Below are 27,935 nucleotides of genomic sequence, written 5' to 3'. Positions count from 1 at the left end.
AATAATTTATTTGTCAGACAAATAAATGATAGGCACAGTGGTATATGGTTACCAAAGCTCTGCCTGCCCTCCAGCCCTGCTGGCCAGCACTTATATTTCCTCAACCCAGCCCCCTTGCTCCTCCTTTGGCTGCCTCTGTCCAATCAGCCTGGTTGAAATTCCTATTGGCTGTTTGCTAGAACCAAACATAAAAGATACACCCATTTCCTATTACCTTTTATGGGAGACAAAGAGCTATATTTCCTTCTATCCATAAATGGCAGACAAGTAGCCATATATCTTACATTTGCCTCGATAAGGCACCTTAATTACAAGATCACCTTTTGCCCCTGTTGCCCCTGCTGCCCCTGCATTCCAAAACAAATGGCTAAAACAGATGGCTCATGGTATTAAGTTCTATCTAAACAGAGATCTTACTATTTACCAACTCTTAATTAGTGTTTTTGCAGCTTGATTGTATTCTGTAATATGTAGGGTCAGTGTAACCTTTGCTCCCAGCCTGTATTTCCCTTTTACAACCTTGAGAAACCTGTCTCCTGCTACTGCTATAAATCAGGGGGGCCCTTGTCCAGGAGAGCAGAAAGATAAACAACTGAAAAAGTACTTAGCCAGCTGGTTTTCTGCCTGGCATGAAACATTTGCAAATCTTTAAGCTCATTTTAAAATACAGGCCTTGATCAGATGCCTCAGAACTGCTAGGTGCTTAGGGGACATGGGATTTCTGGAAGGCATATGTCAGTATGGTGTAGCAATTTCATGTAGAAGTTGTGTCAGTATCATTTACAAGGGCTGGAAACTTAAAGCCAAAACATGGCAGGCGATATTGATCACAGACTATTAGCTATTGATTATTAATTGGCTTGGAGCCAGATGGGCAAGGATCACAGAGGACTGCTTACAAAGAGCTTCTTAAGAGCCGTTATCACCCTTTGGACTTTGATTATTATGATAAATGGTTATTAAGGTAGCAGTTCAGGTACAGAGTCACTCTTTGTAGTTCCCTTCCATGCATGCTGAGTGAAAACCAGCCCTTGCCGATTTCTTCCTAAGTTATTCTCTTCCTGAATACAACTTTCTGTAAGGTAACATGTCACATAACGTCGCCCTGAAAGAGAAGAGATTCCTCTTCACGTCTGAGTCTGTTGCCGAGGGACATTCAGGTGAGTGAATGTGGCTTTCCTGTCCAGCAGTTTGGTGAATGCAAAATGTAACTTTCTAATAGCCTCTTCTGAGGCCTCCAATTTCCGAAGGAATGGAAGCGAGTAAGCTTCCAACCATGGATATTTTCAGTTCTTGCTCCATCCCCACCTGACGGCTCAAGTGGCTTTCACCGTCTTAATACAGCAGGTTTAGTGCTTGTTATGTTTGCTCAGTGATGGGTACGGTCTTGCTTTGAACTCTTTAAAAGCATAGCTGTCAACTTTTCCCTTTTCTTGCAAGGAATCCTATTCGGAATAAGAGAATAGGCTCAACAAGAAAGACCTGGTTATGTTTAGAATGATACCGCATAGAGAAATGCTCCCTGATACCAAGATGAGGGATTCCTTTGGAATGCAGATAGAGAGAATTGATAAGAATAACAATCTGTTGTGAGCTTGACGGAAGTGTACAATAGATGAGCATTCCTGCTTTGGCTCATCTTCCTTTTTCTTTTTATTTTTTTTCATATATTTTTTTCTTTTCTTTTATCTTTCCCCTAGTTGCTTATGTTCTGTGTCATGTACTTCGATATTTTTTGTAGTTTTTGTAGTTTTTTTCATTACTATTAAGGAATTTTCCTTTGTAATTTTGGTTGTTTATATTTATATGTACTTGTTTAAAGCAAAATAAAAGTTTTAAAAGGGAATTTCCCTTTAAAAAGGGGAAATGTTGACAGCTATGCTTTAAAAGTGCTATTTTCAATTATTTGCAAGAGAGCCTGAAAGAACTGGATGTATAATGCTCTAACAGTCAACTCAGCAAACCAGCAAATGCCTGAACTTCTCAGGAAAACACCAGAAGCTGCCCTATACAGTGGTACCTTGGAAGTTGAACAGAATCTGTTCCGGAAGTCCGTTCGACTTCCAAAACGTTCAGGAACCAAGGTGCGGCTTCCGTTTGGATGCAGGAAGCTCCTGTAGCCAATTGGAAGCCACGTCAGATGTTCGGGTTCCAAGGAAGGTTTGCAAACTGGAACACTCACTTCCGGGTTTGCGGCATTTGGGAGCCAAAACTTTAGACTTGCAAGGCGTTTGGGATCCAAGGTACGACTGTACTGAGTCAGACAATTGGTCCATCTAGTTCAGTGTTGTCTACACTGACTGGCAGCAACTCCCCCCCCCCCGCCCAGATTTCAGGCACAGGTCTGTCCCAACCTACCTGGAGATGCTGATGATTGAACCTGAAGCATTATGCGTGCAAAGCAAGTGCTCTACCACTGAGGTATGTACGTTCGCAAATGTCATCCCAGCGGTTTCTTTATATAACTGCTTTCTAGCAAACCCCAGTGGATGTTTGATGTACAGTGGTACCTCAGGTTACATACGCTTCAGGTTACATATGCTTCAGGTTACAGACTCCGCTAACCCAGAAATAGTGCTTCAGGTTAAGAACTTTGCTTCAGGATGAGAACAGAAATTGTGCTCCGGCGGCGTGGCGGCAGCGGGAGGCCCCATTAGCTAAAGCGGTGCTTCAGGTTAAGAACAGTTTCAGGTTAAGTACAGACCTCCGGAACGAATTAAGTACTTAACCAGAGGTACTGTACTTGTGGAGGGTATTGTGACCTCTAAAAAGCTCAGAAAAAATGTTTCTTTTTAAAATAATAATAATAATAATAATAATAATAATAATAATGGCGACTCAGCTATACAGCTGCAAATAAAACGTTTTAAGTGTGTTTTAAGTGCAGTATACAATGTGACACTAGGTGGCAATGGTGAGCCTTATGGAAAATTCAATGTATTTTTTAAAACGCTTTTTTAATATATAAGAAAAGCATTTTCAGAACATTTTTTATATGTGCGTACAGTGGTGCCCCGCAAGACAAATGCCTCGCAAAACGAAAAACGCGCAAGACGAAAGGGTTTTTCGGTTTTTGCGTTGCTTCACTAGACGATTCTCCCTATGGGGTTGCTTCGCAAGACGAAAACGTCTTGCGAGTTTGTTCGCTTTTTTCTTAAAGCCGCTTGAAGAGGCGCAGTTGCGACGGACCGTGCTTCGCAAGACGAAAAACATCGCAAGACGAAAAGACTCGCGGAACGAATTAATTTCGTCTTGCGAGGCACCACTGTAGATTCCACCTGGATTGGCTTCCAGGCCAACTAGTGCAGCCTAGGCAGCCTGTTCTTATACCGTTGACAACTAAATGAATTATAGAAACCTGGCTTATTTTTGTTTTTTCCCCTTTCCACCCATGTAGATAAACTGTGTGACCAGATCAGTGATGCTGTTCTTGATGCTCATATTAAGGTTGATCCAGATGCTAAGGTTGCTTGTGGTAAGTCTCATCTATGGCCTAGCAGAGCAATTTGTGTTTGTGTTTCATTACATCTTTGCAGGGGTTTTTCTTTAAAGCGTGCAGTAAAAATGCAGGTGTTCGTTACTGAGGAAGAAATGGCCTTTCCCCAACGATAAGCTTTATTACTGGGAAAATAAATATTCCCTTTTCCCCTCTCAAGGTGATGCATCTACTGCAGCTTGAAGCACCTGGTGTGCTGCAGCTGGGCAACTATTACTGGCATGTATTGGCCAATTCCTGTGTCAGCACAACTCCTCTGTCCGTTTCTGCACTATTTTGAACCTCCGTAACATCTGTTTTTCTGACTATTTTAGTAGGTGAACAGCCAAAATGCTTATATTTATTTTTTAAACAATAAGGCAGGGGGAAGAAACTGAATATGGAGAACATCAGCAAAACTCCTCACTTCTGTACAGCAGACTACCACTATTATATGTGTGTCCATTTGTGCAACCTTCATTCTAGAGCCTAAGGTATTCAACATTACCCAGAATCATAGTGCATTGTCTGCGTAGTTTAATTATAAAGGAGGGGAGTAGCAAAGAGGTGTTCCCCCTGTGTTGTAATTGTATCCCAAGTGGTTGCAAAGAGTCATCGTAATTTAAACATTTCAAGCCCAGTGTTGGCTAAATTCTAGACAAAGATTCCACAGTGGATAGGTAAAGGTAAAGGGACCCCGACCATTAGGTCCAGTCGTGGCCGACTCTGGGGTTGCAGCGCTCATCTCGCTTTATTGGCCAAGGGAGCCGGCGTACAGCTTCCGGGTCATGTGGCCAGCAGGACTAAGCCGCTTATGGGGAACCAGAGCAGCGCACGGAAACGCCGTTTACCTTCCCGCTGGAGCGGTACCTATTTATCTACTTGCAATTTGATGTACTTTTGAACTGCTAGGTTGGCAGGAGCAGGGACCGAGCAACGGGAGCTCACCCCATCATGGGGATTCGAACTCCCTACCTTCTGATCGGCAAGTCCTGGACTCTGTGGTTTAACCCACAACGCCACCTGTGTCCCTCCACAGTGGACAGCAAGACCTTAAAGCTAATTCTCCATGCTACTAGGAATTAGGTGTTGGAGACAGTACACAACAAAAGGCTAATGCTGAAATTGTTTTACCAACTGGCAAACAAAAGCTTTATAGCACAATTCTATACATATCCATTAAAACAAAAACAAAATTGTATACTCCTGGGCAGTGCTCCTGCGTAAGGGGATATAGAATTATAGCTTTACAGTGCAATCCGAACCATGCTTGCTCAGAAGTAAATTCAGTGGGACATACTCCTACGACACTGGGATTATAGGGTTGCCATATTTCAAAAAGTAAAAAACAGGACCCCCCCCTCCAAAAAAAAAAATTGTTGAAGACTCGGGAGTTCTTGAGCATTTTTTCTTTTAATGCTGCCTTTCGGAAATTTCCCCCCAGGCATCAATTCAACCTTTGATATCCCGTTAATGTCTAGGGAAATCAGGACACATGACAGCCCTACGAGATTAGAAGTGCAGCCTAAACTGTTTAATTATTGAACCAATTAAAATTTGCAGGACTAGTAATTACAGCAGAACCTAGACACTTCAAAATGCAAATGCCCCCCAAAATGGAAAGGTCTTTACTTGCAAGTCGTCGCCATTACAAAGGAGAATGTTCCATTTGGACAAGGCCCTGCTCTGAGTGGATATGTGCCTAATTTCAGGTATCCAGGGCAAGGCCTTAACTAGATACAGTGGTACCTCAGGTTAAGTACTTAAATCGTTCCGAAGGTCCGTACTTAACCTGAAACTGTTCTTAACCTGAAGCACCACTTTAGCTAATGGGGCCTCCTGCTGCCGCCACACCGCTGCAGCACGATTTCTGTTCTTATCCTGAAGCAAAGTTCTTAACCTGAAGCACTATTTCTGGGTTAGCGGAGTCTGTAACCTGATGCGTATGTAACCTGAGGTACCACTGTACCTTAAAGATACAAGCAGGGACATAAGTAAACATTGTCAAAAATGCATTGAAACCTACTGGCGACTTTTCTCCCATTCACTGGAATTTCTGTGCTTAGGGGACATGGGAATTTTGGAAGGCATATGTCAGTACAGTATGGTGTAGCAATTTCATGTAGAAGTTGTGTCAGTATCATTTACAAGGGCTGGAAACTTACAGCCAAGGGGGGATATCAAAACATGGCAGGCAATATTGACCACAGACTATTAGCTATTGATTATTAATTGGCTTGGAGCCAGATGGGCAAGGATCACAGAGGACCGCTTACAAAGAGCTTCTTAAGAGCCGTTATCACCCTTTGGACTTTGATTATTATGATAAATGGTTATTAAGGCAGCAGCTCAGGTACAGAGTCACTCTTTATAGTTCCCTTCCATGCATGCTGAGTGAAAACCAGCCCTAGCCGATTTCTTCTTAAGTTATTCTCTTCCTGAAAACAACTTTTTGTCAGGTAACATGTCACATAACGTTCCACCTTTGAAATCCCGTTAATGTCCAGGGAAATCAGGACGCATGACAGCCTTATGAGATTAGAAGGGCAGCCTAAACTGTTTAATTATTGAATCAATTAAAATTTGCAGAACCTACACTCTTCAAAATGCAAAATGGAAAGGTCTTTACTTGCAAGTCGTCGCCATTACAAAGAAGAATGTTCCATTTGGACAAGGCCCTGCTCTGAGTGGATATGTGCCTAATTTCAGGTACCCAGGGCAAGGCCTTAGCTGGATGCCTTAAAGATACAAGCAGGGATATAAGTACACACTGTCTTTATTGGGGAAAAGAAATATTTGGAGGGTGTGTGTATACAACTATATATATAGTTGTTGTTTAGTTGTTTAGTCATATCCGACTCTTCCTGACCCCATGGACCAGAGCACGCCAGACACTCCTGTCTTCCACTGCCTCCCGCAGTTTGGTCAAACTCATGCTGGTAGCTTCGAGAACACTGTCCAACCATCTCGTCCTCTGTCATCTCCTTCTCCTTGTGCGCTCCATCTTTCCCAACATCAGGTTCTTTTCCAGGGAGTCTTCTCTTCTCATATATCTCAGTATATAACTAGCTTTCTTGAATTATGTTTCTGCAGAATGTGTGGCCAAAACTGGGATGATCTTGCTATGTGGTGAAATTACCTCAAAAGCTATCATTGATTACCAGCAAGTAGTGAGAGACACCCTCCAGAAGATTGGTTATGATGACTCTTCCAAAGGTGGGTTGTGGTAACTTGAATAAGCCACTGGAGATAGACCAAGTATAGATTCTGTGTAAGAGGAAACAAGTACCGTAGGTGCTCATCAGAGCCTCTTGGTGACTATAATGTTATTTTACCTAGAACCTACTCATTTAACAAGCTTCACTAACTGCTGTGAAAGGTGTTGTGTGAAATGAGAAGTTTGAAGCAGCTTCTACATGTTATAAGGAGCATCGTCTCTTTGGAACAGGCATAGGCAAACTTCGCCCCGCCCCCAAATGTTTGGGACTACAATTCCCATCATCCCTAGCTGGGATGATGGGAATTGTAGTCCCAAACATCTGGAGGGCCAGAGTTTGCCTATGCCTGCTTTGGAACATGCATGCATTGGCTTGTTCCTCAAACTTTTTTTTGCATTCAGCGATGTGACAATAGTGGATGCAATCTAGAGGAAGGTATGCATTTCTGACATTTAAGATAGCAATAAAAAGGTACTGTCTTGTCTAGCAGAAACTTTGGAGAAAACCGAGGACTGTTGAGATGTTTATGCTTCCTGATGTTTTAATTATATTTCATGTGCTGTTGTAAGATTATTAGTATTAGTAATAGTTGTTTGGAGTCCTGCTTTCGGGTTAGAAATAAAGGGCACTTCCGATGTCCTGTTTATTGAGCATTCAACTTGATTTGTTTATACATAGCTTGGATGACGTTGGCTATTTAATGAGCATTTGTTCTGAATTGTTTCTGGGAAGATTCAACGATGTTGTGTCGAAACAAGTGTTAGCCCACAGTTTCCAGTGCATTTAGTCATCATTTCCGTTTTTTGCAAAAAGTCAGATATTTTATGGTAGCAGGTTTGTTGCGCAAGACCTCACCATCAATTTAAATTACACAACCTGAATATATTGGAATGTGATTGAATCCCACTCAAAATTAGTGACAGCCTGTGCAGTACAATGTGTCTAAATGGTTAAAAGGAGATCGATTGCAACAATTGCTCCTCCTATGTCTCAGTGAGTTTTATTTATTTTCCCAGCAATTATTGTGTTTAAGCTTAAACAGCAGCATCACTTTCCAGATAGTTGAAAATGGTAAATGCATTGGCCACCATCAAACACTGAGTTAAGTGTAATGAAATCCAGATGTAAAAGATACAGAGATGCTGAATTAGAATTAAAATTGAGTTGAAAACCATGCAAAACCCCACCACAAAAGGAATTTAATGTTCAGTTCACCTGGAAATCATACAAACTACTTGCAGGTGTCATTCAGAGATTTTTGGAATTAATTCTGTGATTAGTTAATTTGAATTAATTCATTCCAAGCACTGGTGTGATGTGCCAGCCAGGCCTCTGCGTCCAAGCCAGTTGCCCATTATTGTGGCTTGCTATTCACTTCATAGGGTTGGATTACAAGACTTGCACTGTGCTGGTAGCCCTGGAGCAGCAGTGCCATGAGATCAAACAAGCCATCACCGAGGGGAAGACTGGGGATGATATTGGAGCTGGAGACCAGGTAACACGCTTTGGTTTGGGTTCCCACCCTCTTCTATGAAGCATTTCAGGCCCCTACATTTTCTGTCTGTGACCCCACCTGCATTATACATTTAAGGCAGTATCATACTACATTAAGCAGTCATGGCTTCCCCCAAAGAATCCTGGGAACTGTCTTTTGTTAAGGGTGCTGAAACATAGCTGTCAACCGTCCCTTATTTGGCAGGAAAGTCCCTTATCCCAGCGCCGTGTCCCGCTGCTGTCCCTTATTGATGATGTCCCTTAAATTTCCCGGTTTTCAAAGGAAGCAGCTCCTCTACCTCCCTCCTTGCTGGCCAGGGAGGAAGAAGGCTCCAACTGTGTTGCTTGGCTGCATTGCTCACCCAATAAGGAGTCTAAGAACGACTGGGGGGTGGAGCTTGCATGCCTTGTGCCAATCAAATCGGCCGCGTTGCCTGGGGACTCGCCTTTGCTCAGCGCTTTCCAGCGGAGAGGCGACGGTGGTTTTCCTTGCTGCATCCCTTTTGCTGGGTTGCTGCGCTGTGGGAACCAGCGCTTGAGGCTTCATTTGGCTGCTGGCTGGGCTTTCTGCCTTTGGCTCAGAGGGGCTCAGAAGTTATTTTGGCTGCTGATCCCTTATTTTCGAGGCTGCTGGTTCCTTATTTTCAAATCTGTAAGTTGACAGCTATGTGCTGAAAGTTGTTAGGAGAACCCTCTATCCTCCTCACTGACCTCAAATTTCCAGAGTTCCCTGGAAGGGCGATTGATTCTTCAGCACTCTGGGAATTGTAGCTGTCTCTTGGAAATTGTAGCTCAATTTTAGACGGAAAGAAGGGGAAGAGGTTAGCTGCCTCACTTCTACCTGCGCATGTGTTGCTTTACAGTGGTACCTCTGGTTGCGAAAGGGATCCTTCCCAGAGGCCCATTCACAACATGAAAGGAACGCAACCCGCGTCTGCGCGTCTGTGCACGCGCAGGTCGTGATTCGCTGCTTCTGTGCATGTGATTGATGTCATTTTGTGGGTCTGCGCATGCGCGAGCGGCAAAACCTGGAAGTAACTCTCTCCGGTACTTCTGAGTCGCCGCAGGACGCAACCTGAAAAAACATAACGTGAAGCAAATGTAACAAGAAGTATGACTGTATTGCTGATCTGCACTCGAAGTTGTAAAAGAAGCCAATATGCTTATGGTAAATATAGCCATGTGATTTCTAACGCAGGGCTTGATGTTTGGTTACGCCACCGATGAAACTGAGGAGTGCATGCCCCTAACTATCCTGCTTGCGCACAAACTTAACATGAAGATTAAATCCCTGGAGAGAAATGGAGTTCTGCCCTGGCTTCGACCCGATGGGAAAACACAGGTTGGTATATACTGAGGACTGTCAAATATAATAAGCAGAGCTGAAGTCTGAAATAAGTGAGACGTGCTTATGTCCCATTGAAATTATCCATTCGAATGCTCATGTGAACATGGTCAAAGCTATGTTGAAGCTAGAATATTGTAAACAATCAACATACGGATACAGTTCATCCCTGGCCCAGTGTAGACAACTGGCAGAGCCAAGTGGTATCAAGCTTTTGCTTGGCTCTACAGCTTCACCCAACAAACTGTTAGTCTGTTTGAACCATACCCTATGAATATAAATCAAGCCCTGCTGGGTCAGGCCAAAGGCCCATCCTCCACTTCAGCATCCTGTTCTCAAAGCGGCCAAGGCAACTTCCTGTGTCCCAGTCCAGCTAAAGTCACAGTGATCTGTGTGACTGCTGCTGTCTTTTCTGCAGGACAGAATGCTGATCTGATATTCTGTCCTGCAGATTGGATTGAATAAGCATTGCTTATCCTGTAGCTTTCACTGAAAAAGCAACAGCCCATCAATCCTGACTATTACTGTAGTAAGCTAGCTGGTTAGGTAAAGGTAAAGGACTCCAGTCAAAGGCGACTATGGGTTTGCAGCGCTCTTCTTGCTTCAGGCCGAGGGAGCCGGCGTTTGTCCATAGCCAGCTTTCCGGGTCATGTGGCCAGCATGACTAAACTGCTTCTGGCGCACAATGGAACATCGTGACGGGAGCCAGAGCGCAAGGAAACATCGTTTACCTTCCTGCCGCAGTGGTACCTATTTATCTACTTGCGCAGAGCAACGGGAGCTTACTCTGTCGCGGGGATTCAAACCGCTGCCCTTCCGATCGGAAAGCCGAAGAGGCTCAGTGGTTTAGACCACAGCGCCACCTGTGTCCCCTTTGCTAGCTGGTTAGCAGCAGGTTGATGAATCTTTCTTGATATACCAGGATAGCATTCTCTGCACAATATTCCAAGTAGTCGGTGGCTACTGACACTGATGGCTGTGTTCCTTCACTGCTGAAAGCAGTATTTTACTGAATATCAGTTTCTGGAAACTACAGGATGGGAGAGTGCTCTTGGTCCTCGTATCCTGCTTCCAGGCTTCCTGCAGGAATTTGGTTAGCGACTGTGAGAACAGGATGCTGGACCAGATGGGTCATTGGCTGGATCCAGACACTCTTATTATGTTCTTATTGTCTATACCGATTCATGTCTGCCTTGCAGTAAAAGGAAAATTAAAGTGACTGATAGAAAGGTTCTATTGGGAGTTCGGTGAAACTTACTTTTTAGGATCAGGATGCAAGAAAATAATGCAACATAAGATAGCGGAAGATAAATGAAAAAGAAAGCAGTAGCTCAGGCTTGTTCAGCAGAGTTGTATAAAGTGGCGGAAGCAAGAGATATGACTGTTTAAACCTATGGCCAATCTTGTAGGTCACGATGGAATACCGAGATGTCGGCGGTGCGCTGGAGCCAATCCGGGTGCACACCTTGGTCATCTCTGTACAACACGCTCCTGGGGTGCCATTGCAGAAAATACAGAAAGAGCTGATGGACAAAGTTGTGAAAGAAGTGGTTCCAGCGAAATACCTGGATGAAAACACAGTCTATCACCTCCTGCCGAGTAAGGCCTTTCTAGCAGGTGGTCCTAAGGTACTGTACCCCTAACCTCCAAACCTCTAGATATACAATAATGAGAGAGAGAGAGAGAGAGAGAGAGAGAAAGCATGAATCTGACTGGTTTTTCATTTGTCCTGCCTCTTTCTCTGGGGAAACTGCTGTTCACCATTGAATCAGAACAAATGTCAATCTGCGAGGGGGGGGGGGGGGAGAGACACGCATTTGCCAAAGCCAGTAAATGAGACAGAACACAACCCAGATGCAACAAACAAAGTATAGCAAGGATACCAGGCTATTGCTTGATTTAAATCTTAAATTTCTACCCTTGTTTGAAGTTTCCTTTTAACCTGAGGCTGCTTAAAAAATACATTTGTACTCCAAACAGTTTGTGCGTGTGTGATACATGTATGCTCTGCAGAAAACTCCTGATGGACTATTGTTCCTTGAACTATATAACCCTTATAGGAATGTGTATATGGTCACAGGTAAAACAGGATACTGAATAATAATAATAATAATTATTATTATTATTATTTATACCCTGCCCATCTGGCTGGGCCAAATATTATATATTTGTAATATGTCAAGCTGGTATAATGGGACAGGCAACAGTCATCTCTGATTAAAGTAGGTTTTTGTAAAAATACAGTTACTACAGTTACTACAGTAACAGTTGAAGATGACCACCAGGCAGTAGCACTTTAAAAACAGGACTTTGGGATTACCAAATTTGCCCCACCCCCAAATTTCTGCCTAGATTTTGGAGTTCTGGATTATTGGAATGTTTTACTGGAGTGGGACGGTAATATCTGAACCTTTTATTTTTCTGGAATTCAAGCTGTATAAGTAGTGTTGGATGGACTCCGAACAGGAACGAATGAAGTCATTGCATTAAGCTGAATTCTAGACGGGTGTGGAAATGCAATGTTAAAAACACTTAAATGTAGGAAAGGTTTGTGTGTGTGTGTGTTTTATATATATATATATATATATATATATATATATATATATATATACACGGGCGAACGAAGGCGTTGTGACACCGGGGCGGGGCGTCGCTACGTAGGGCACATGTGTTGAGTCGCTATGTACGAGGCATGCACCATACATAGCGATGCCGCACATGCGCTGTACATAGCGGTTTGCTGGCGGCGGCACTCAAGTGCAGTATGGATGGTGCCAGGACCCCTCTGTCACCGCTTCGGCCGCGAACGGAGGATCCTCTACATGCAGCTGTAGCGGCAACGGAGGGAATCCTACTGCCATCTGTATGGTGCTCGAGCAGGGCCAGCGACAAACCGCTATGTACAGGGCATGTGCGGCGTCACACACATGCACTGTACATAGCGGTTTGCTGCCAGTGCTGGGATCCTCTGCTTGTGGTGGTAGCCGTGAACGGAGGATCCTCCACATGCGGTTGCGGTGGCACAATGGCTGCTCGTGCCGCTGTGAGCCCCCGTGGGGTGCCTTCTTGTCACCCCCACAGACATGGCACCGGGGGCGCACGGCCCCCCGGCCCCCCTGTTGCGATGCCACTGTGTGTGTGTTTGTGTGTGTGTGTATATATATATATATACAGTGGTACCTCGGGTTACATACGCTTCAGGTTACAGACTCCGCTAACCCAGAAATAATACCTCAGGTTAAGAACTTTGCTTCAGGATAAGAACAGAAATTGTGCTCCGGCGGCCCCATTAGCTAAAGTGGTGCTTCAGGTTAAGAACAGTTTCAGGTTAAGAACGGACCTCCAGAACGAATTAAGTTCTTAACCCGAGGTACCACTCTGTGTGTGTGTGTGTCCCCTCAAAAGTATACACACACACACACACACACACACACACACACACACACACACACAAAATCTGCTTCCTTCGAGGACAAAAATGTTCTTCCTTGACATATAGATTTACTTTGCCTTTGTGCAATGTGACAGCAGGGGCCAAAAATAATTAAAACAAATAAAACAAATGGCCCCTCCCTTCCAGCATCCTGTTCTCACGGTGGCCAACCAAGATGCCTGTGGGAAATTGACAAGCAGGACTTGAGTGCTAGGGCACTCTCTCCTCCTGTTGGTTCCAGGAACTGGTATTCAAAAATAGCCTCTGCTTTCCTGGAAGATGAAACAATGTTCTTTCCCATGTCATATCTGTACAGTGGTACCTCGGGTTAAGTACGGTACTTAATTCATTCCAGAGGTCCGTACTTAACCTGAAACTGTTCTTAACCTGAAGCACCACTTTAGCTAATGGGGCCTCCTGCTGCCGCCGCGCCACCAGAGCCCGATTTCTGTTCTTATCCTGAAGCAAAGTTCTTAACCTGAAGCACTATTTCTGGGTTAGCGGAGTGTGTAACCTGAAGCGTATGTAACCCGAGGTACCACTGTATGTTGCAGCTCTTAGGGCATATAACAGCGTTGGGGGTGGGATTTTTAGAGAGAGAAAGACCGTGAGAAGAAAACAAATCCACCCAGTACAGGGCTTTCGATGTATCGCTGGCATCTGCATTTGCCACCATGTAAAAACCACACTATCATAATATCTTGGACTCTGACTCCCACCAGCCCCAGCCAGCATGGTCAGGGATGATGGGATTTGTAGTCCAGTAACACCTGGAGGGGCACAGGCTCCGCATCCCTGTTGTAGTGGAATCCTATACATGCCTCCTCAAAAGTATGCCCTGTTGATTTATGTTTACACCCAGGTAAGTGGGCACGGTATTGCAGTCCCAGTGCCAGTATTTTTTACACTGCCATGGCATTTTGAAGTGGTTATGATCTTGAGAGATGAATTTGACACTCTTACTGTTAGCAAAGTAAACATCCTGGTGATTTTTTTTAAATTTAAAAATGTATTTATTTTCTTTTCAGGCTGATGCTGGCCTGACTGGCAGAAAGATCATTGTGGATACTTATGGAGGCTGGGGAGCTCATGGAGGGGGTGCTTTTTCGGGGAAAGATCCCTCCAAAGTTGATCGTTCAGGAGCCTATGCAGCTCGCTGGGTGGCAAAGTCCCTGGTGAAAGCAGGCCTCTGCAGGAGAGTATTGGTGCAGGTAAGAGGGGGCCAGTGGAGCTTTGGACCAAATGTGGGGGAATTGCACAACAGAGATGAAACCCAGTATGCCTTTATGCTGAGTGCTGCTTGATTAAAAACTGCTTGGGACAGCTCTGCACCGCGGGTAACCTTAGGTGGTGTACACACTGCTGTTTACTCTGCATCCAGTGAGCTCTCACCAGTCGTTTGGGAAGCGGTAAAAGGTAAAGGGACCCCTGACCATAAGGTCCAGTCGTGGCCGACTCTGGGGTTGCGGCGCTCATCTCGCTTTATTGACCGAGGGAGCCGGCGTACAGCTTCTGGGTCATGTGGCCAGCATGACTAAGCCGCTTCTGGCAAACCAGAGCAGTGCACGGAAATGCTGTTTACCTTCCCGCTGGAGCGGTACCTATTTATCTACTTGCACTTTGAAGTGCTTTCGAACTGCTAGGTTGGCAGGAGCAGGGACCGAGCAATGGGAGCTCACCCCGTCATGGGGATTCGAACCACTGACCTTCTGATCGGCAAGCCCTAGGCTCTGTGGTTTAACCCACATCGCCACCCAGTACAGCCATTCATATGTATCCTGTTGTTTCTTACTAAGTGCTGCTTTTCTGATCTGTTGTTCCCAAAACCAAATTTGATCTGAGCTGAGAAAAAGCATGACCTAATGCTGTTTTAAGCCAGCAATGTGTGCACAGCCTAAGTCTCGTTAGAGGAGATAGTGAAAAACTGTCCTAGGTTGTCTTTATTGAGTAGTACCAAATCTTTCCCTTGATAGAGTTGGCTTGAAACATTCGAAGAACTCTGTTTGCAACTTTCCTCCCCTTGGATTTTTCTATAGCTGTTACTGATTCCCTATTTGCGAATCAAGGTTATCTTCCAGGCAACATCCTTAGTCAATGGGAGCCATTGCGATGTTACAAATGCTGCATTTATTGTGGAAATCTTTTCAACTGGGTGATAAACAACAGGGGTTGATTGCATTCATAGAATGTATTAATTTTATGGGGGTGTGGGAACCTAAGTACATAACTGCTGTGCCTCACACTGGTATTATGGATAGCACAGATTATACCAGTGTTTCCTCAAATCACCTAATTATTAAGGGGTCCCTTTTCTGAATGAAACTGGAGAGATGCTTCACACTTGCATCCAAAGTGGTTTAAAAAGAGTCAGTGTGGTGTGTGGAGACAAAGTGTTGGACTTAGACAAGGGTGACCCTGGTTCAGGTATCCACTGATAAAGTAACCAGGAACAGATCCCAAGCTGTAATGCTATCAGTTCATATGAACTCAAATACTCTTCAGCTACAGCGAACTTATATATCCTTCAGCTGTCTTACGCTATTGGATTGAGTCATCCACTGGCCATCTCAGTGTTCCATTACGGTACTTCGGACAGATCAGAAGATGAGCTGCTGGATATCATTCAGAAGAACTTTGACCTTCGCCTTGGGCCAATCATAAGGTTTGTCCTTTTAAAAATGGATCTTTGGATGCCTACGGTAAAGTTTTCCCTTCAGATGAGAGACCAAGAACGTGTTCTCGCCTTAAGAGTGCACCCAGTGGATTTCTCACTTTGAAGAGAGGTCAGGATTCAACCCACCACAAGGGTTTGCTTGTGGAGTCTTTAGATAGCGTTTGCTAGTCCCGTGCTACACCTGGTGGGCTCAGCCCAACTTAGGAGAGAGGACCCCTAAGAGCTCTAAACTAATCAGGAAAACCTTCTAGAGAACCTAAGTTCCATTCTTATCTCAGATGATTGGAATAAAATGGTCTGAAATGATGGAGCGTTTGTCCCTAACACCATCATCCATTTATCTGAACGGAATGGAACTCCCTTCTGTTTATTCAAGTCATATGTGAGGAAAAGGTAAAAGAGCTCACCATCTAAAAAACCCTTAAGGAAGAAGGTTAAAAGTAAAAAAACCCCTACTTGACCCATTCAAGATGTGGTGTTGTCTGCCTTCATTCATCCCATCCCATCCCAATCAGGACATCTGAAGCTTCAGCAATTAAACGTTTTAGACAGAGCTTACATAGAAGCTGGGGGTTCCACCCATTCCTAGCTCTCAGACAGGCCCTGATCTGAGCAGGTGCTTCCACACTGTTCCCCTTACTTCTGAGTAGCCTCATGTGAAGTGTGGTGGCTCTGAAGCCACCTAGGATTTCTCTGCTAGTCTTGTGAGATAACAGAAATGTGTTTTCTTTGCTTACAGAGAACTGAACTTGAAGAGTCCCATTTATCAACAGACTGCATGCTACGGGCATTTTGGAAGAGAAGAATTTACATGGGAACAACCTAAAAAGCTGGTTTACTAGTTATAGGTTGCTTCCAGATTGGCATTTATTGTGGAATACAACAAATTATTCACAGTATCCACACAACATTGTTGGCATCAAAATGCAGCCTGTATTGAATCTGGGTTTACCCTTTTCAGAAAAACCAGATTATGGTTTTAAAAAATGTTGACTCTCAAAAAGAAGGGGGGCAAGGTTTGAAAGAAGGCAATCAAATCTAAAGTGTCTGGAGGAATAAAATGTGAAGTTTCTGTGAATAAGTCATTTTATAAGCTTTTAAATATAACTTCATTACTTTTCTGTGCCTCATTGATTTTTATTAGGGTAATGGTTTCAAAGTAGAACAGGTCCCGGGGTGCAGTATGAAAGAACAAGAGTTCACCACCTTACTGAAGCTAAGCAGGTCTGGGGGTGGTTTGTGTCTGGATGGGCAACTGTCTGGGAACTACATGTACATTGCTATGGGTTCCATGATGGAAGAAAGGTGGAATGGGAATGTAAGAAAATAAAATTGTGTGTGTGTGTGTGTGTGTGTAGGTAGGTAGGTACAATGAGGCAAAGCAGTATGGATGCTTGTTTGAAGTGTATACTCATGAAAGAAAAAGCAGCTGGAGGAGGGCAAATTAAATCAGGAAAATTTACATGCACCCACTCTTTCACCACCAGTTCTCCAGGCAAATCAACAGGCTTATGAAGAATAGGCAAACACAGTCCATGCATCCCTTCTTTTCTGCAGCTGTAACTAGCAGAAGTATTTTGTCCAGAATTTTTAAAAGATAAGCCAAATCGTTTTTCCGATTCAGTTGTAGAGCAGGACTAACATGAAGTAGTCCTCTCTGTGGGTTGGGTTCAGGAGCCACAGATTCACTATTTGTTTTACACCTGACACCAAGAGAAGTTTGCCTTGGAACATAGAATCATGAAACAGTAGAGTTGGGAGCGACCATGAGAATCATCTAGTCCAGCCCCCTGCAATGCAGGAATCTTTTACCCAATGGGGGGCTCAAACCCATGACCCTGGTATTAAGAGCCTTGTATGCATTTATTTTCTCATGGTGAGTTAAGTTTCTGTTTTGTTTATTAACTATGGGTGAAATGGTTTCTGGTCTCTGATCATGCTCAAAATGATTTTCTTTTGCAAAATAAATTATTCCCTGTTCAAAGGGGAATTTCGGCAAGTCTTATACAGTATCCTGTTTTCTTGCACTAGGAGCAGTGGAAGAACTCACCTAGGAGTTACAACAGGTTGAATCATTTGTCCATCAAACCCCATATTTCTTAGTCTGGTTGACAGCAGCTCTTTGGGGTCTCATCCAGTGTTGTTTACATTGCCTACTATGTGATCCTTTTAACAGCAGGTGCCTGGGCTTGAGAACTTTTGCTTGCAAATCATACGCTCTACTAGAATTAGGTTACAACCCCTCCTCTCTCTTAGCCTGCTGCAGTAAGATATTGCAGTGGCTGAAAGACTGCCCGAGGCAGGATGTTAAGTGGTAACTCTTTGGAAAGAAACAAACTACATTGCACTCAAAATGTTGGATCAGGACTGCAGTCATGGTATGGCAGCACAAAATATCACTGAAGTGCACTGTTTGAGTTTACAGTGGTACCTCGGGTTACATACGCTTCAGGTTACAGACTCCGCTAACCCAGAAATAGTGCTTCAGGTTAAGAACTTTGCTTCAGGTTGAGAACAGAAATCATGCTCTGGTGGCGCGGTGGCAGCGGGAGGCCCCATTAGCTAAAATGGTGCTTCAGGTTAAGAACAGTTTCAGGTTAAGTACAGACCTCCGGAACAAATTAAGTACTTAACCAGAGGTACCACTGTATTGGTATTTTATATAAATTTGGAATCACAAGATACAGTCACTGGCACTAGCTTAGCTTGCTTTTTAGAGGAATTAGAGCAATTCATAGAGAAGAACAGGTTTGGCAACCCTTTTTGGCATGATACCCAAATGGATACCCTTTGTTCAGTGGCAGTGTACCTCATAATATCCCATACCCGATACAGGATGTGGCCATGACGTTTTTGTCCTGCTTGTGAACATGCAGGGGTATCTAGCTGGCGACTGGAACCAGAAAGATGAAATAGACAATTCATCCGAACCAGCGAAGCTATTCTTAGGGCTGCTATCCTATGCGCGCTTAATGGGGGTGTAAACCTATTGAAATCAATAGGACTTCCTTCCGCGAAAAGCAAGCACAGTATTGGGCTGCAGGTAAGGAAGCTTATGACGGGGTCCTTGAATATTACAGAAGCCCTCCGAGTACAGGGCTCAGCACACTTTTTCAGCAGGGGGCCGGTCCACTGTCCCTCAGACCTTGTGGGGGGGGCGGACTATATTTGGGGGGGGGGAATGCATGAATTCCTATGCCCCACAAATAACCCAGAGGTGCATTTTAAATAAAAGCACACATTCTACTCATGTAAAAACAGTCTGATTCCTGGACCGTCCGCGGGCCAGATTTAGAAGGTGATTGGGCTGGATCCGGCCCCCGGCCCTTAGTTTGCCTAGCCATGCTCTGAGTATATGAGATTGCATCATCAGAATTGCAGGACTTCGTCATCGGTTGCAGCAAGAGCGACAGGATACACCAAGCGTGGGCGCGGCAAATACCAGAGCAGCACAGATAGGAGGCTGATTCGAACTCTGGAAGGAGGCGGGGCGATGGGCGTGGCTAGGGCGCCAGAAGCCGGCTTGCGTTCTGGCGGAAGAGGCGGTTTTCGTGGCCTAGGGACCATAGACTCGAAAATCAAGAATGACCACTCCTCCGTGTACAGAGGGGACCACTTTTATTGTAATGCAACCCCAGCGTAATATAACACCTGGCTTGCCAGTAGTACATATGAAAGTCATCTAGCGCCGGAGTCTTAGTATACCACAAGCTCCCCCCCCCAATTTTTTTTATTAATTTTCCAAATTTACAACAGAAATAACATACAAAACACACACACACAAAAAACACATTACAATACTAAAGAGAAAAACTAAACCAATAAAAATATTTACTACTTCTAACCTAATTTAACTTTCATTGTTAACTGACTTTCTCAAATCCCCCCTAACTGAATTTCATTGTATAGTATACCACAAGCTTTGCATGTACGGGCCAGTCTTGCCAGACTCTAGAGTTGTGCGCTCATCTCACTCTAGAGGCCGGGAGCCAGTGCTGTCCGCAGACACTTCCGGGTCACGTGGCCAGCGTGACAAGCTGCATCTGGCGAGCCAGCGCAGCACACGGAAACGCCATTTACCTTCCCGCTAGTAAGCGATCCCTATTTATCTACTTGCACTTAGGGGTGCTTTCGAACTGCTAGGTTGGCAGGCGCTGGGACCGAACGACGGGAGCGCATCCCGCCGCGGGGATCCGAACCGCTGACCATGCAATCGGCAAGTCCTAGGAGCTGAGGTTTTACCCACAGCGCCACCCGCGTCCCCCCACCCCCACAGTGTGATACGGCAGCAAAAAAAAGCAAATACAGTTTTAGGCTGCATCAATAGAAGTATAGTGTTCAGATCAAGGATCCTGTTCTATTTCACCTTAGCCAGACCACACCAGGATTACTGTGTCCAATTCTGAGTGCCAAAATTTGAGGAGGTGACAAGCTGGAATGTGTACAGTGGAGAGTGACCAAGATGATCAAGGGTCTGGAAACCTGATGAGGGATGGTTTAAAGAGCTGGGTATGTTTAGCCTGGAAAAGAGGATACTGAGAGGAGATATCTAAAGAGCTGTCACATGGAAGAAACTTGTTTTCTTCTGCTCCAGAGGCTAGGACCTGAACCAATGGCTTCAAGTTACAGTGGTACCTCGGGTTAAGTACTTAATTTGTTCCAGAGTCTGTTCTTAACCTGAAACTGTTCTTAACCTGAAGCACCACTTTAGCTAATGGGGCCTCCTGCTGCTGCCGTGCCACCGCTGCACGATTTCTGTTCTCATCCTGAAGCAAAGTTCTTAACCCGAGGTACTATTTCTGGGTTAGAGGAGTCTGTAACCTGAAGCGTCTGTAACCTGAGGTATCACTGTACAAGAAAGGAGTCTCAAACATCAGGAAGAACTTTCTGACAGTTCAGCAGTGGAACAATCTTCCACAAGAAGTGGCATATTCTCTTTTCTTGGAAGGTTCAAAACAGAGGTTAGATAGCCATCTGTCAGGGATGCTTTAATAGAGATTCCTGCGTTGCATGTGATTAATGACCCTCGGAGTCCCATCCTACTCTCCAATTCTATGATCATTGGGATTGCAGTGTTCTTCTCCCGTCAGTGTGCATGCAAGGATTGCCCTTTGAATAGGTCAAACTGGGGTTCCCAAGTCAGACCAGTGGCATATCTCCTATTCTTTTCCACTATCAATTTCCAATGCAAAATTATATGTAGGGCACAGGGCCGTCCCACCCAGGAGGCAAGGTGAGGCGACCGCCTCAGGCAGCAGGTTCCATTGTGCTGGCAGATCCCAATACAGAGCTTTTATCCCCGCTCCCCCTTCCTGTTGTAGATCTTTGCTCCCCTCTTCTTCCCTGGCGGGGAGGGCAGGTCATCATTTTGCAGTTCGCCTCTGGTGCCGAAAAGTATTGGACCATGGACTCCTTGGCAGGTTTTGAATAAACATCATTTGAGCCTATTCTGGCATTCATATCCCCCATTAGGTAAAATGGCGATCCGGGGTACTTAATTTGTAGGGAATAAAGGAAACTATGGAATTTACGCCATGTGCTCTTGATCTGTGTTTGCACTGTATATGGTGGGATATAAGCTGAAACAAGAATGATACTCTTGGATTCCAGATGCATAGTGATCCCCAGTGCCAGCTGCTCGAAAACTGAGCCCTCAGTAACCTGAGGCTCACTATGTCAGGTTCCTACTAGAAGACCGGACAAATGCTAGACATTAGCAGTGGCCAAGTTTTTATCGGTGGTTGCAAGAACCAATGATCCCTATATTCTGAACAAAATGCTTGTTTAACCTGGAAGTAGGCTGTATGAATTGTGTATTGCTTTGTAACGATTTGTTGGGTCTCTGGACCGTAATAAAGATTGTTGTTGTTGTTGAATAAACACCCACAAATCTATTAGTTGAACACATGACAGATAAGGCAAGGATATGTACAATTTATAACATGCAGAGAACAATATGTGCAAAGTCCTTGGTGGGGGGGAATAATTCAATTGATTATTTGGACTGATAATTTGGTATGTTGAAAGTATTTAATAAAAATTATTAAAAAAGAAAAGTCTTGGGCCGGCCTTGTGTGAGGCTCGCTTGGCCCCCGAGGAGCCCTGGCAAACGGCGACGCGGCCCCGGCTGGCGCTGCTTTCAACTTAGTGCCCGGAATGAGGTAGCGCGCCGACCGCTCTTCGATTTTCTCTCTCTATAAGCCCTGCCCACGCGCGGAGGAGGGGAAATCTCCCCTGGAGCTGCGGGGCGGAGCTAGGCGAATGTAGGCGGGGCGAGCGCGTTCGCCCCTCCTCCTCCTCCGACGAGCGTCGTTGGCGGAAACGGGTTTCGGCAATGGGCTGAGGGAGAGGAGGGAGGCGGGGGCGGCGGGGAGTACGGTGGCCGCTGAGGGTCAGGATTGGCGCTCGTGAAGCGGCAGGAGCGGGAGCGGCCGAAGGAACCGGCCTGGCGATCTGCTTGGTCCTGGGAGCGCCAGTCCCCGGCTGCTGCTGCGCCGGGCGGAGTTGGCCATGTCGCTGCTGCAGTCGGCGCTGGAGTTCCTGGCGGGGCCCGGCTCCCTGGGGGCCGCCAGCCGGGACCAGAACGACTTCGTGGGGCAGGTGGTGGAGATGGGCGAGATGAAGCTGCGGATCAAGAAGGTCATCGCCGAAGGTGGGCGGGCGAGGCGGGGCGGGGGGAGCCCTTCGGGGGCGCAGGGGGGCGATCTGGGGGGCTGGGGGGGCAGAGTGAGGCGGTGACCCCCAGGTGTTTTCTCGGCACCCCCTTTCCCTCCACCCCTTTCCCTCTTCAACAGGCTCTTCTTCTTCTCTCTCTCCCTCCCACTCCTCATTTTATTAATTGCAGTGAACGCCTTAGAAATACCCAACCTAAGGCAGGAAATCGGTGAAAAACAAGCAATAAAATCAATAGTTTAAGAAGTAAGTCAACTCCCACACCTGCTTTGTTACCTTTCTCTTCCTGTTTTTTTCTGCTCAATAATTATAATAATAAAACCAGGCACTGTACACTAATGGAGAACGAAACAGGCCCTCCCAGCGGGCTGCGAATCTAAAGTTTGGCAGGAATGGAAAGTAAAAGGGAAGGAGGGTCTTGCAGGTGCAGGAAGGTAGGGCTGGTAATCGCCACTCACAAAAGCTCCAATGTTCAGTGGCCGAAACTCTTCCCAGCAGGGACATAAAATGGTGGGCACAGAGTCTCTTCTGGCTAGGATCAGGGCCCAGAAAGGAAGGTGGCAATTTTCTGTCAGTTGTTTGGTGTCAACGTATTACGACTTAATTCCCTTACAACTTAGTTATAACAGCTTAATTCTGTTCTGGAATTTGCCTGCCCATTTCCATTATTAAGGAGCTGTTACTGTTTTACAGAGCTCCATAAAGGTTTGCCAACTTATTTTTTCTGGCCAGGACTCCTCTGTCTCCAGGAGCTGTTTGACAAGAACTGTATCTGGCGAAGCTTTTGCTGCATGGAGCTAAAACACTGGGGGAAACTTGGCTGTTTGTGTGCTTCATGTTGCTGTTGAAGACAGACTGAATCATACCAACTAGGATAGTTATGCGGTAGATCCCCCACCCCCGTTGAATGGTTGTGGGTAAAGTGAAGAGAGGGCCCTAGATACTGGGGTTGGTTTAGCTTAGCTAACATAGAACATCACTGGTGCAGTTTGGAGCTACCTTTATTAACAAGTCTCCATGTACAAGTGATGTGTTTGGGTTTGGAAGATACAACATTCAGAAGCTTGCATGCAATATGCACACAGGATAAGTGTCATGTCTACACGTCTGGAAGCTTCTGCTTGCTGGGACTTCTAAACCCAAATGTGTATAGCATGTAAAGCATATGAATAACTTTGACACGTACGTCAGATGCATGTGTTTCCCTACACCTATAGAGGGGCAAAAGCCGCCTGTAAACCCTTCCTCGTATGTTTGTGGTGACATAGAGAACATTATACAGCAGGGGTCAGCAAACGTTTTCAGCCGGGAGCCGGTCCACTGTCCCTCAGACCTTGTGGGGGGCCAGACTATATTTTTTTTGGGGGGGGGGACTGACTTAAGAGCACCACGAGCCCCGGTGACTGCTTACCTATGTCTTTGGGAGCAGCAGGGGGTGGCGGGATGATGAGTGGTGCGCGAAAGGACTTCGGAGAGGGGCTGCTTTAAATGGCAGCCGCTCGAGTGCTGCTACTGCTGGCACCAACAAAGTCCAGCCCCCTTCCTCCTCTAGGCAGGGCGGGGGAAAAGCCAGGAGGAGGGAGGGAGGGGGTGCTGCCGCTGCCACCTGCGAGGGAGAGGGAAGGAGAGGGAAAGAATGCCTGCCCACTGGCGATCCACGTGGCGATTCCCGGACAGTCCGTGGGCCGGATCCAGAAGGCAATTGGGCCTGAACCGACCCGCGGACCTTAGTTTGCTGACCCATGTTATACAGTATCTGTGTCACCCTGTAGCATTGCTGTTTCTGTTTCAGCGTTGGTAGTAGCAACTGTGAACCTAGCTCTCTCTGAATTGGAGGTCTCCTGAATAATTAACTCAGTTTTGTGTTTGTCCCTGTGTAAATGTATATACAAGATGGTTAGCTGCAGACTTCTTCCCTGAAGAAGAGGTTGCAGAGATGTCATAGTTTCCTGAAGTGCTTTTATTCATGTTGGGGGAAACTGGATGTTTTGTTTCTTCCTACAAGCGTGTTGGTTTTGATAGCGAATGCTGTGGGGCATGTTTGCATTGCAATTTCCTTCTGGATGACTGTGACATCATAAGTGACTCATGATACAACTCTTGTCCCTGCTGTGCCATGTTCTGCCAGTTTTGAAGTTAAAAAATTTGCATTTTAAAGGCTTGGCTCTCGCTACTTAAATATGGCAATGCCCTCCACTAAAAAGTACGCAAGCAAGGTTGGCATCTTTCACTGGTTCACGAATGCTTCTTTTTTTTATTAAGTTTTTCAGAAACTCTCTGGTCTTTCTTTCCAGTAGTGACACATCTGCCTCTTTCCTCCTGTCTTCTCCTGCTGCTTTAAAAAAAATAAAAATGACAAAGGTGATCCTCACCTCCATTATACCTGGAAGAGAACCTGTACTGTTACCTTTCTGCCAGCTTGAACAGAACAACCCAGCAAAGGATAATACGTGGTTGGAGCAAGCTTTAAATATCTGGATAAACTCTACTGTGTAATCTGCGCTGCTGGTCAGGTTGCCTGCTTGTGCGTTTGGGCATAGATTTGTGAAGATAGCCCTGTAAAAGTGAACTGAGCCAAGTGTCTCGGACTCTTAAGCAGGAGAAGTATCAGTTAACTATTAATGATGTTGAAGACGGCTGGTGCCACTTTGCAAGCATTCTAGCGCAAACCATATATTTTGCCCTTTGCACAGCAGAAGCATTGCTTCTGGTCAAGTTGTAGGCAAAGGCAACGTGGGATCTCTCTAGCTTCATGTGACTAGATGCAGGTTCTCATTCTCATTTGTGTCAAAATAGATCAAACCTGTTCAACAAGGATCCAGTGAGCATTCCAGTGCAGTCAGGGATATTCTTCCAGAAGTGGTTTTGAATACACATATGCAGTGTCTGTAGAAGACACTTTGTTCATGTGACTATCTCTCACTCTCCTGGGGGTGATTTATGTTTCATAAGTTTGGCAGTTTGCAGTTTTGAAAGTCAGTTTTGCTTTTGTTGATAATAGGTATGTTTCCCGATCCGAATTAGACTGGACTAAAGCAGAAGTGAATAAATAAGAGTGGTGTCGGATTTCTAATCTGACATTGAAGTTCTTGCTCTCTTGTCTTTGATTTTTAACTAGGACACTAAAAACTGAGATGTCCTTCTAAAAACATAACTGTATATGCCTTTCTGATTCTCAGAAAGGAAAGCATGCCTTTATGCCGCAGTCACGCTAGTTCACATGATAGTCATATGTTAAGACATGCGCCTTTAGAATATTTAGACTTATTTTGTAGGTAATTGTCCAGCTTTTGGGTCCCTTTTCCCTTTGGTTTGCTCTTCCTGGAAAAGTTGCATAGCAGTTCTGTTAGAAGCTTCAGTCCTGTTCTGAGAAACCAGGCTCTACTACAGAAACAAACATAAATTGGGAAATGTCAGTTTCATGATTTAGTGGCTTCCAGGGAACTCGGGGGTTATCTGTAAGTGTATGAGGGATTCATTGATGGGAAGATTCGTAATGGTGAACTGTCTTTCCCTCCAGTACTGATATTATCTTACAGTGCAAAGCTACAGGTGTGTGTTGGGTGTAGCTTGTGATGCCCTTTCAATTCATGCAGGTTATTATTGAAGTTCCATATGCCTGGCTGATTGCTCCACCAGAACTGTGTATATACACCTTGGAACAAGAATGGGCAGATGGCACCCTGGAGATTTGCAAGCCTCCCCCAAAGCATCTATACCTGTTCACTTGCTTCGATTTTCACCCAAATTGTGATAAAATGTTCATTTACTGTTTCATTCATAACTTTTTTCAGATTGTGAAGACACAAAGACAGAGACTCGGTTTAACAAAAGGCAACAGTCACACAAGATAGCTGTGCAAGTTAGTGTGATTCCCAGGGCGTTTAGAAAACTCTTTTTATAATGGAAGGAAATGCCGACATTTCTTAATAAAAAAAACGCTTGGAACAAACGGTTGCATTGCGGCACCCCAAAGCAAATGCAAAAATCTTATTTCAGGATCACCTTGCATTAAGCAGTGTAGACACTTTCCCTGTGATAAAGCATTTTTTTGAAATGTGTTGGGAATCATACCATTTTGCAGAGTTCTCTTTGCATTTTGTATAGAAGGTTAAGTCTGCATTTAACAATAGCATCACTTTAGGGATTGTAGGCAATTATGCAGATATGTCTGAGCAAGTGTGACAGGTTGGGTGGCAGGTAGATGAGTGAAAAATAGACAATGGAGTGAAATGGTACTCTCATCCTACAGTACAGCTTATTTATTGTAAAAGTGGGCAGTTGGCCTCCTTTCTATAAGTGAAAAAGAAGGGTGTTACTGTGAGGAGGAACAGGGTTAGCTGAGAGCTCACTGATTTTCTTTAATAAAGAATTAAATACAGAATATGGCTGGTGCAGCACAACATTTCTTGCAGTGTTTTGGTCTGTCTTAGTTTTCTGACATTCTGTTTGAATGATCTCCCACATAGAAACTGCTTGCATCCAATAAGATAGCACACGAGGGAGAGAGGCTTAGGATAGCTCTGTCTCTGATATAATAATTTATTGAATGTAGGAAGCTTCACATGTGTGTTTAGGTTCCTCTAAGGTACCCCTGCCCGTATGGGCCAGTCGTGACCGACTCTGGGGTTGCGCGCCCATCTCACTTAAGAGGCCGGGGGCCAGCGCTGTCCGAAGACACTTCCGGGTCACGTGGCCAGCGTGACGAAGCTGCTCTGGCGAGCCAGCACCAGCGCAGCACACGGAAACGCCGTTTACCTTCCCGCTATAAAGCGGTACCTATTTATCTACTTGCACTTAAGGGTGCTTTCGAACTGCTAGGTGGGCAGGAGCTGGGACTGAACGACGGGAGCTCACCCCGCTGCGGGGATTCGAACTGCCGACCATACGATAGGCAAGTCCTAGGCGCTGAGGTTTTACCCACAGCGCCACCCGCTTCCCGCATTTAGGTTCCTCTACCTGTGGTATAAAGTGAAAACGCCCAGGGTTCTATGATTTTGTTGTGTGTCAGGTGTAGAGCCATGCTAAAGTTATCGAAATAATGGTGAGTCATGAGCATAAAGGTTGGGTGTGAATGTCAGCTTGTCAGTGTCACTCTTCCAGATGTGACGTGACAAGATAAGAAGACTGAAAGACATTATTTCTTCTGGCAGAGCTGTTTGAGCTGCTGCTCCCCATCCCAGTATCGCAGCCAGAGGAATAATCATGCTTGCCATTTGGAAAATGGCTTATTTAGAGAAGTAGCTGACACGATCCTCTTAACATTGCAGTTAGGAAATCTTAAAAAGTAGAATGCAAAAAAATGGAGTTGTTTTTTTAAAAAAACCTTCCACAAAACTTCTATAATTCATGCAAGAGCTAGCACGCCAACTGAATTGTCTCTGGTTTGATTTGTTGTTGTTGTTGTTATTGTTGTTGTTGTTGTTGTTAATTGAATTTATATACCGCTCTATAATCAGGGTGGTTCACAGAATAAAATCAAGACATAAAACCACAAAATACTTAATAAAAACTAAACAACAACCTAATAGCCCCCCCCCCAATACATTTTAAAAGGGCATAGGATGTGAATCAGATCAACCAAAGGACTGGTTAAAAAGGAACCTTTTTGCCTGGTGCCTAAA

At 45.0% G+C, this 27,935-nt stretch overlaps 2 protein-coding genes across 4 annotated transcripts in view; both read left to right on the top strand.

Moving 5' to 3' along the window:
* Window positions 1-985: 985 nt before the first annotated feature.
* Window positions 986-16,760, top strand: LOC310752763 (S-adenosylmethionine synthase-like). The gene is made up of 9 exons (XM_083593754.1): window positions 986-1,160; window positions 3,398-3,475; window positions 6,569-6,691; window positions 8,076-8,188; window positions 9,386-9,529; window positions 10,942-11,160; window positions 13,994-14,176; window positions 15,494-15,627; window positions 16,379-16,760. The coding sequence occupies exons 1-9, from the start codon at window positions 1,088-1,090 to the stop codon at window positions 16,479-16,481; spliced, it is 1,170 nt and encodes a 389-aa protein (XP_083449880.1). The 5' UTR covers window positions 986-1,087; the 3' UTR covers window positions 16,482-16,760.
* Window positions 16,761-21,930: 5,170 nt separating this feature from the next.
* The window catches only part of GAK (cyclin G associated kinase), a 75,759-nt gene continuing 69,754 nt past the window's right edge, over window positions 21,931-27,935 (top strand). For all 3 annotated transcript variants that reach the window (XM_083592872.1, XM_083592871.1, XM_083592870.1), the window contains exon 1: window positions 21,931-22,291. In XM_083592872.1, coding sequence (XP_083448998.1) covers window positions 22,150-22,291 — 142 coding nt within the window. In that variant the 5' untranslated portion in view covers window positions 21,931-22,149. The remainder of the gene's footprint in view (window positions 22,292-27,935) is intronic.

This window comes from Podarcis filfolensis (assembly GCF_964270895.1).
Source record: "Podarcis filfolensis genome assembly, chromosome: 17".
In the NCBI taxonomy this organism is placed as follows: Eukaryota; Metazoa; Chordata; class Lepidosauria; order Squamata; family Lacertidae; genus Podarcis; species Podarcis filfolensis.
The sequence above is the reverse complement of the archived record's forward strand: the minus strand, read 5'-3'. Positions and strand labels throughout refer to the sequence as shown.

What these genes read in the sequence shown, in the direction of transcription:
- LOC310752763 (XM_083593754.1), top strand. Translation starts at nt 1,088, where the DNA reads ATGTCACATAACGTCGCCCTGAAAGAGAAGAGATTCCTCTTCACGTCT. An exon ending in ATATTGGAGCTGGAGACCAG is followed by an intron (nt 8,189 to 9,385) that starts GTAACACGCTTT and finishes TTTCTAACGCAG; the next exon opens with GGCTTGATGTTTGGTTACGC. An exon ending in CGCCTTGGGCCAATCATAAG is followed by an intron (nt 15,628 to 16,378) that starts GTTTGTCCTTTT and finishes CTTTGCTTACAG; the next exon opens with AGAACTGAACTTGAAGAGTC.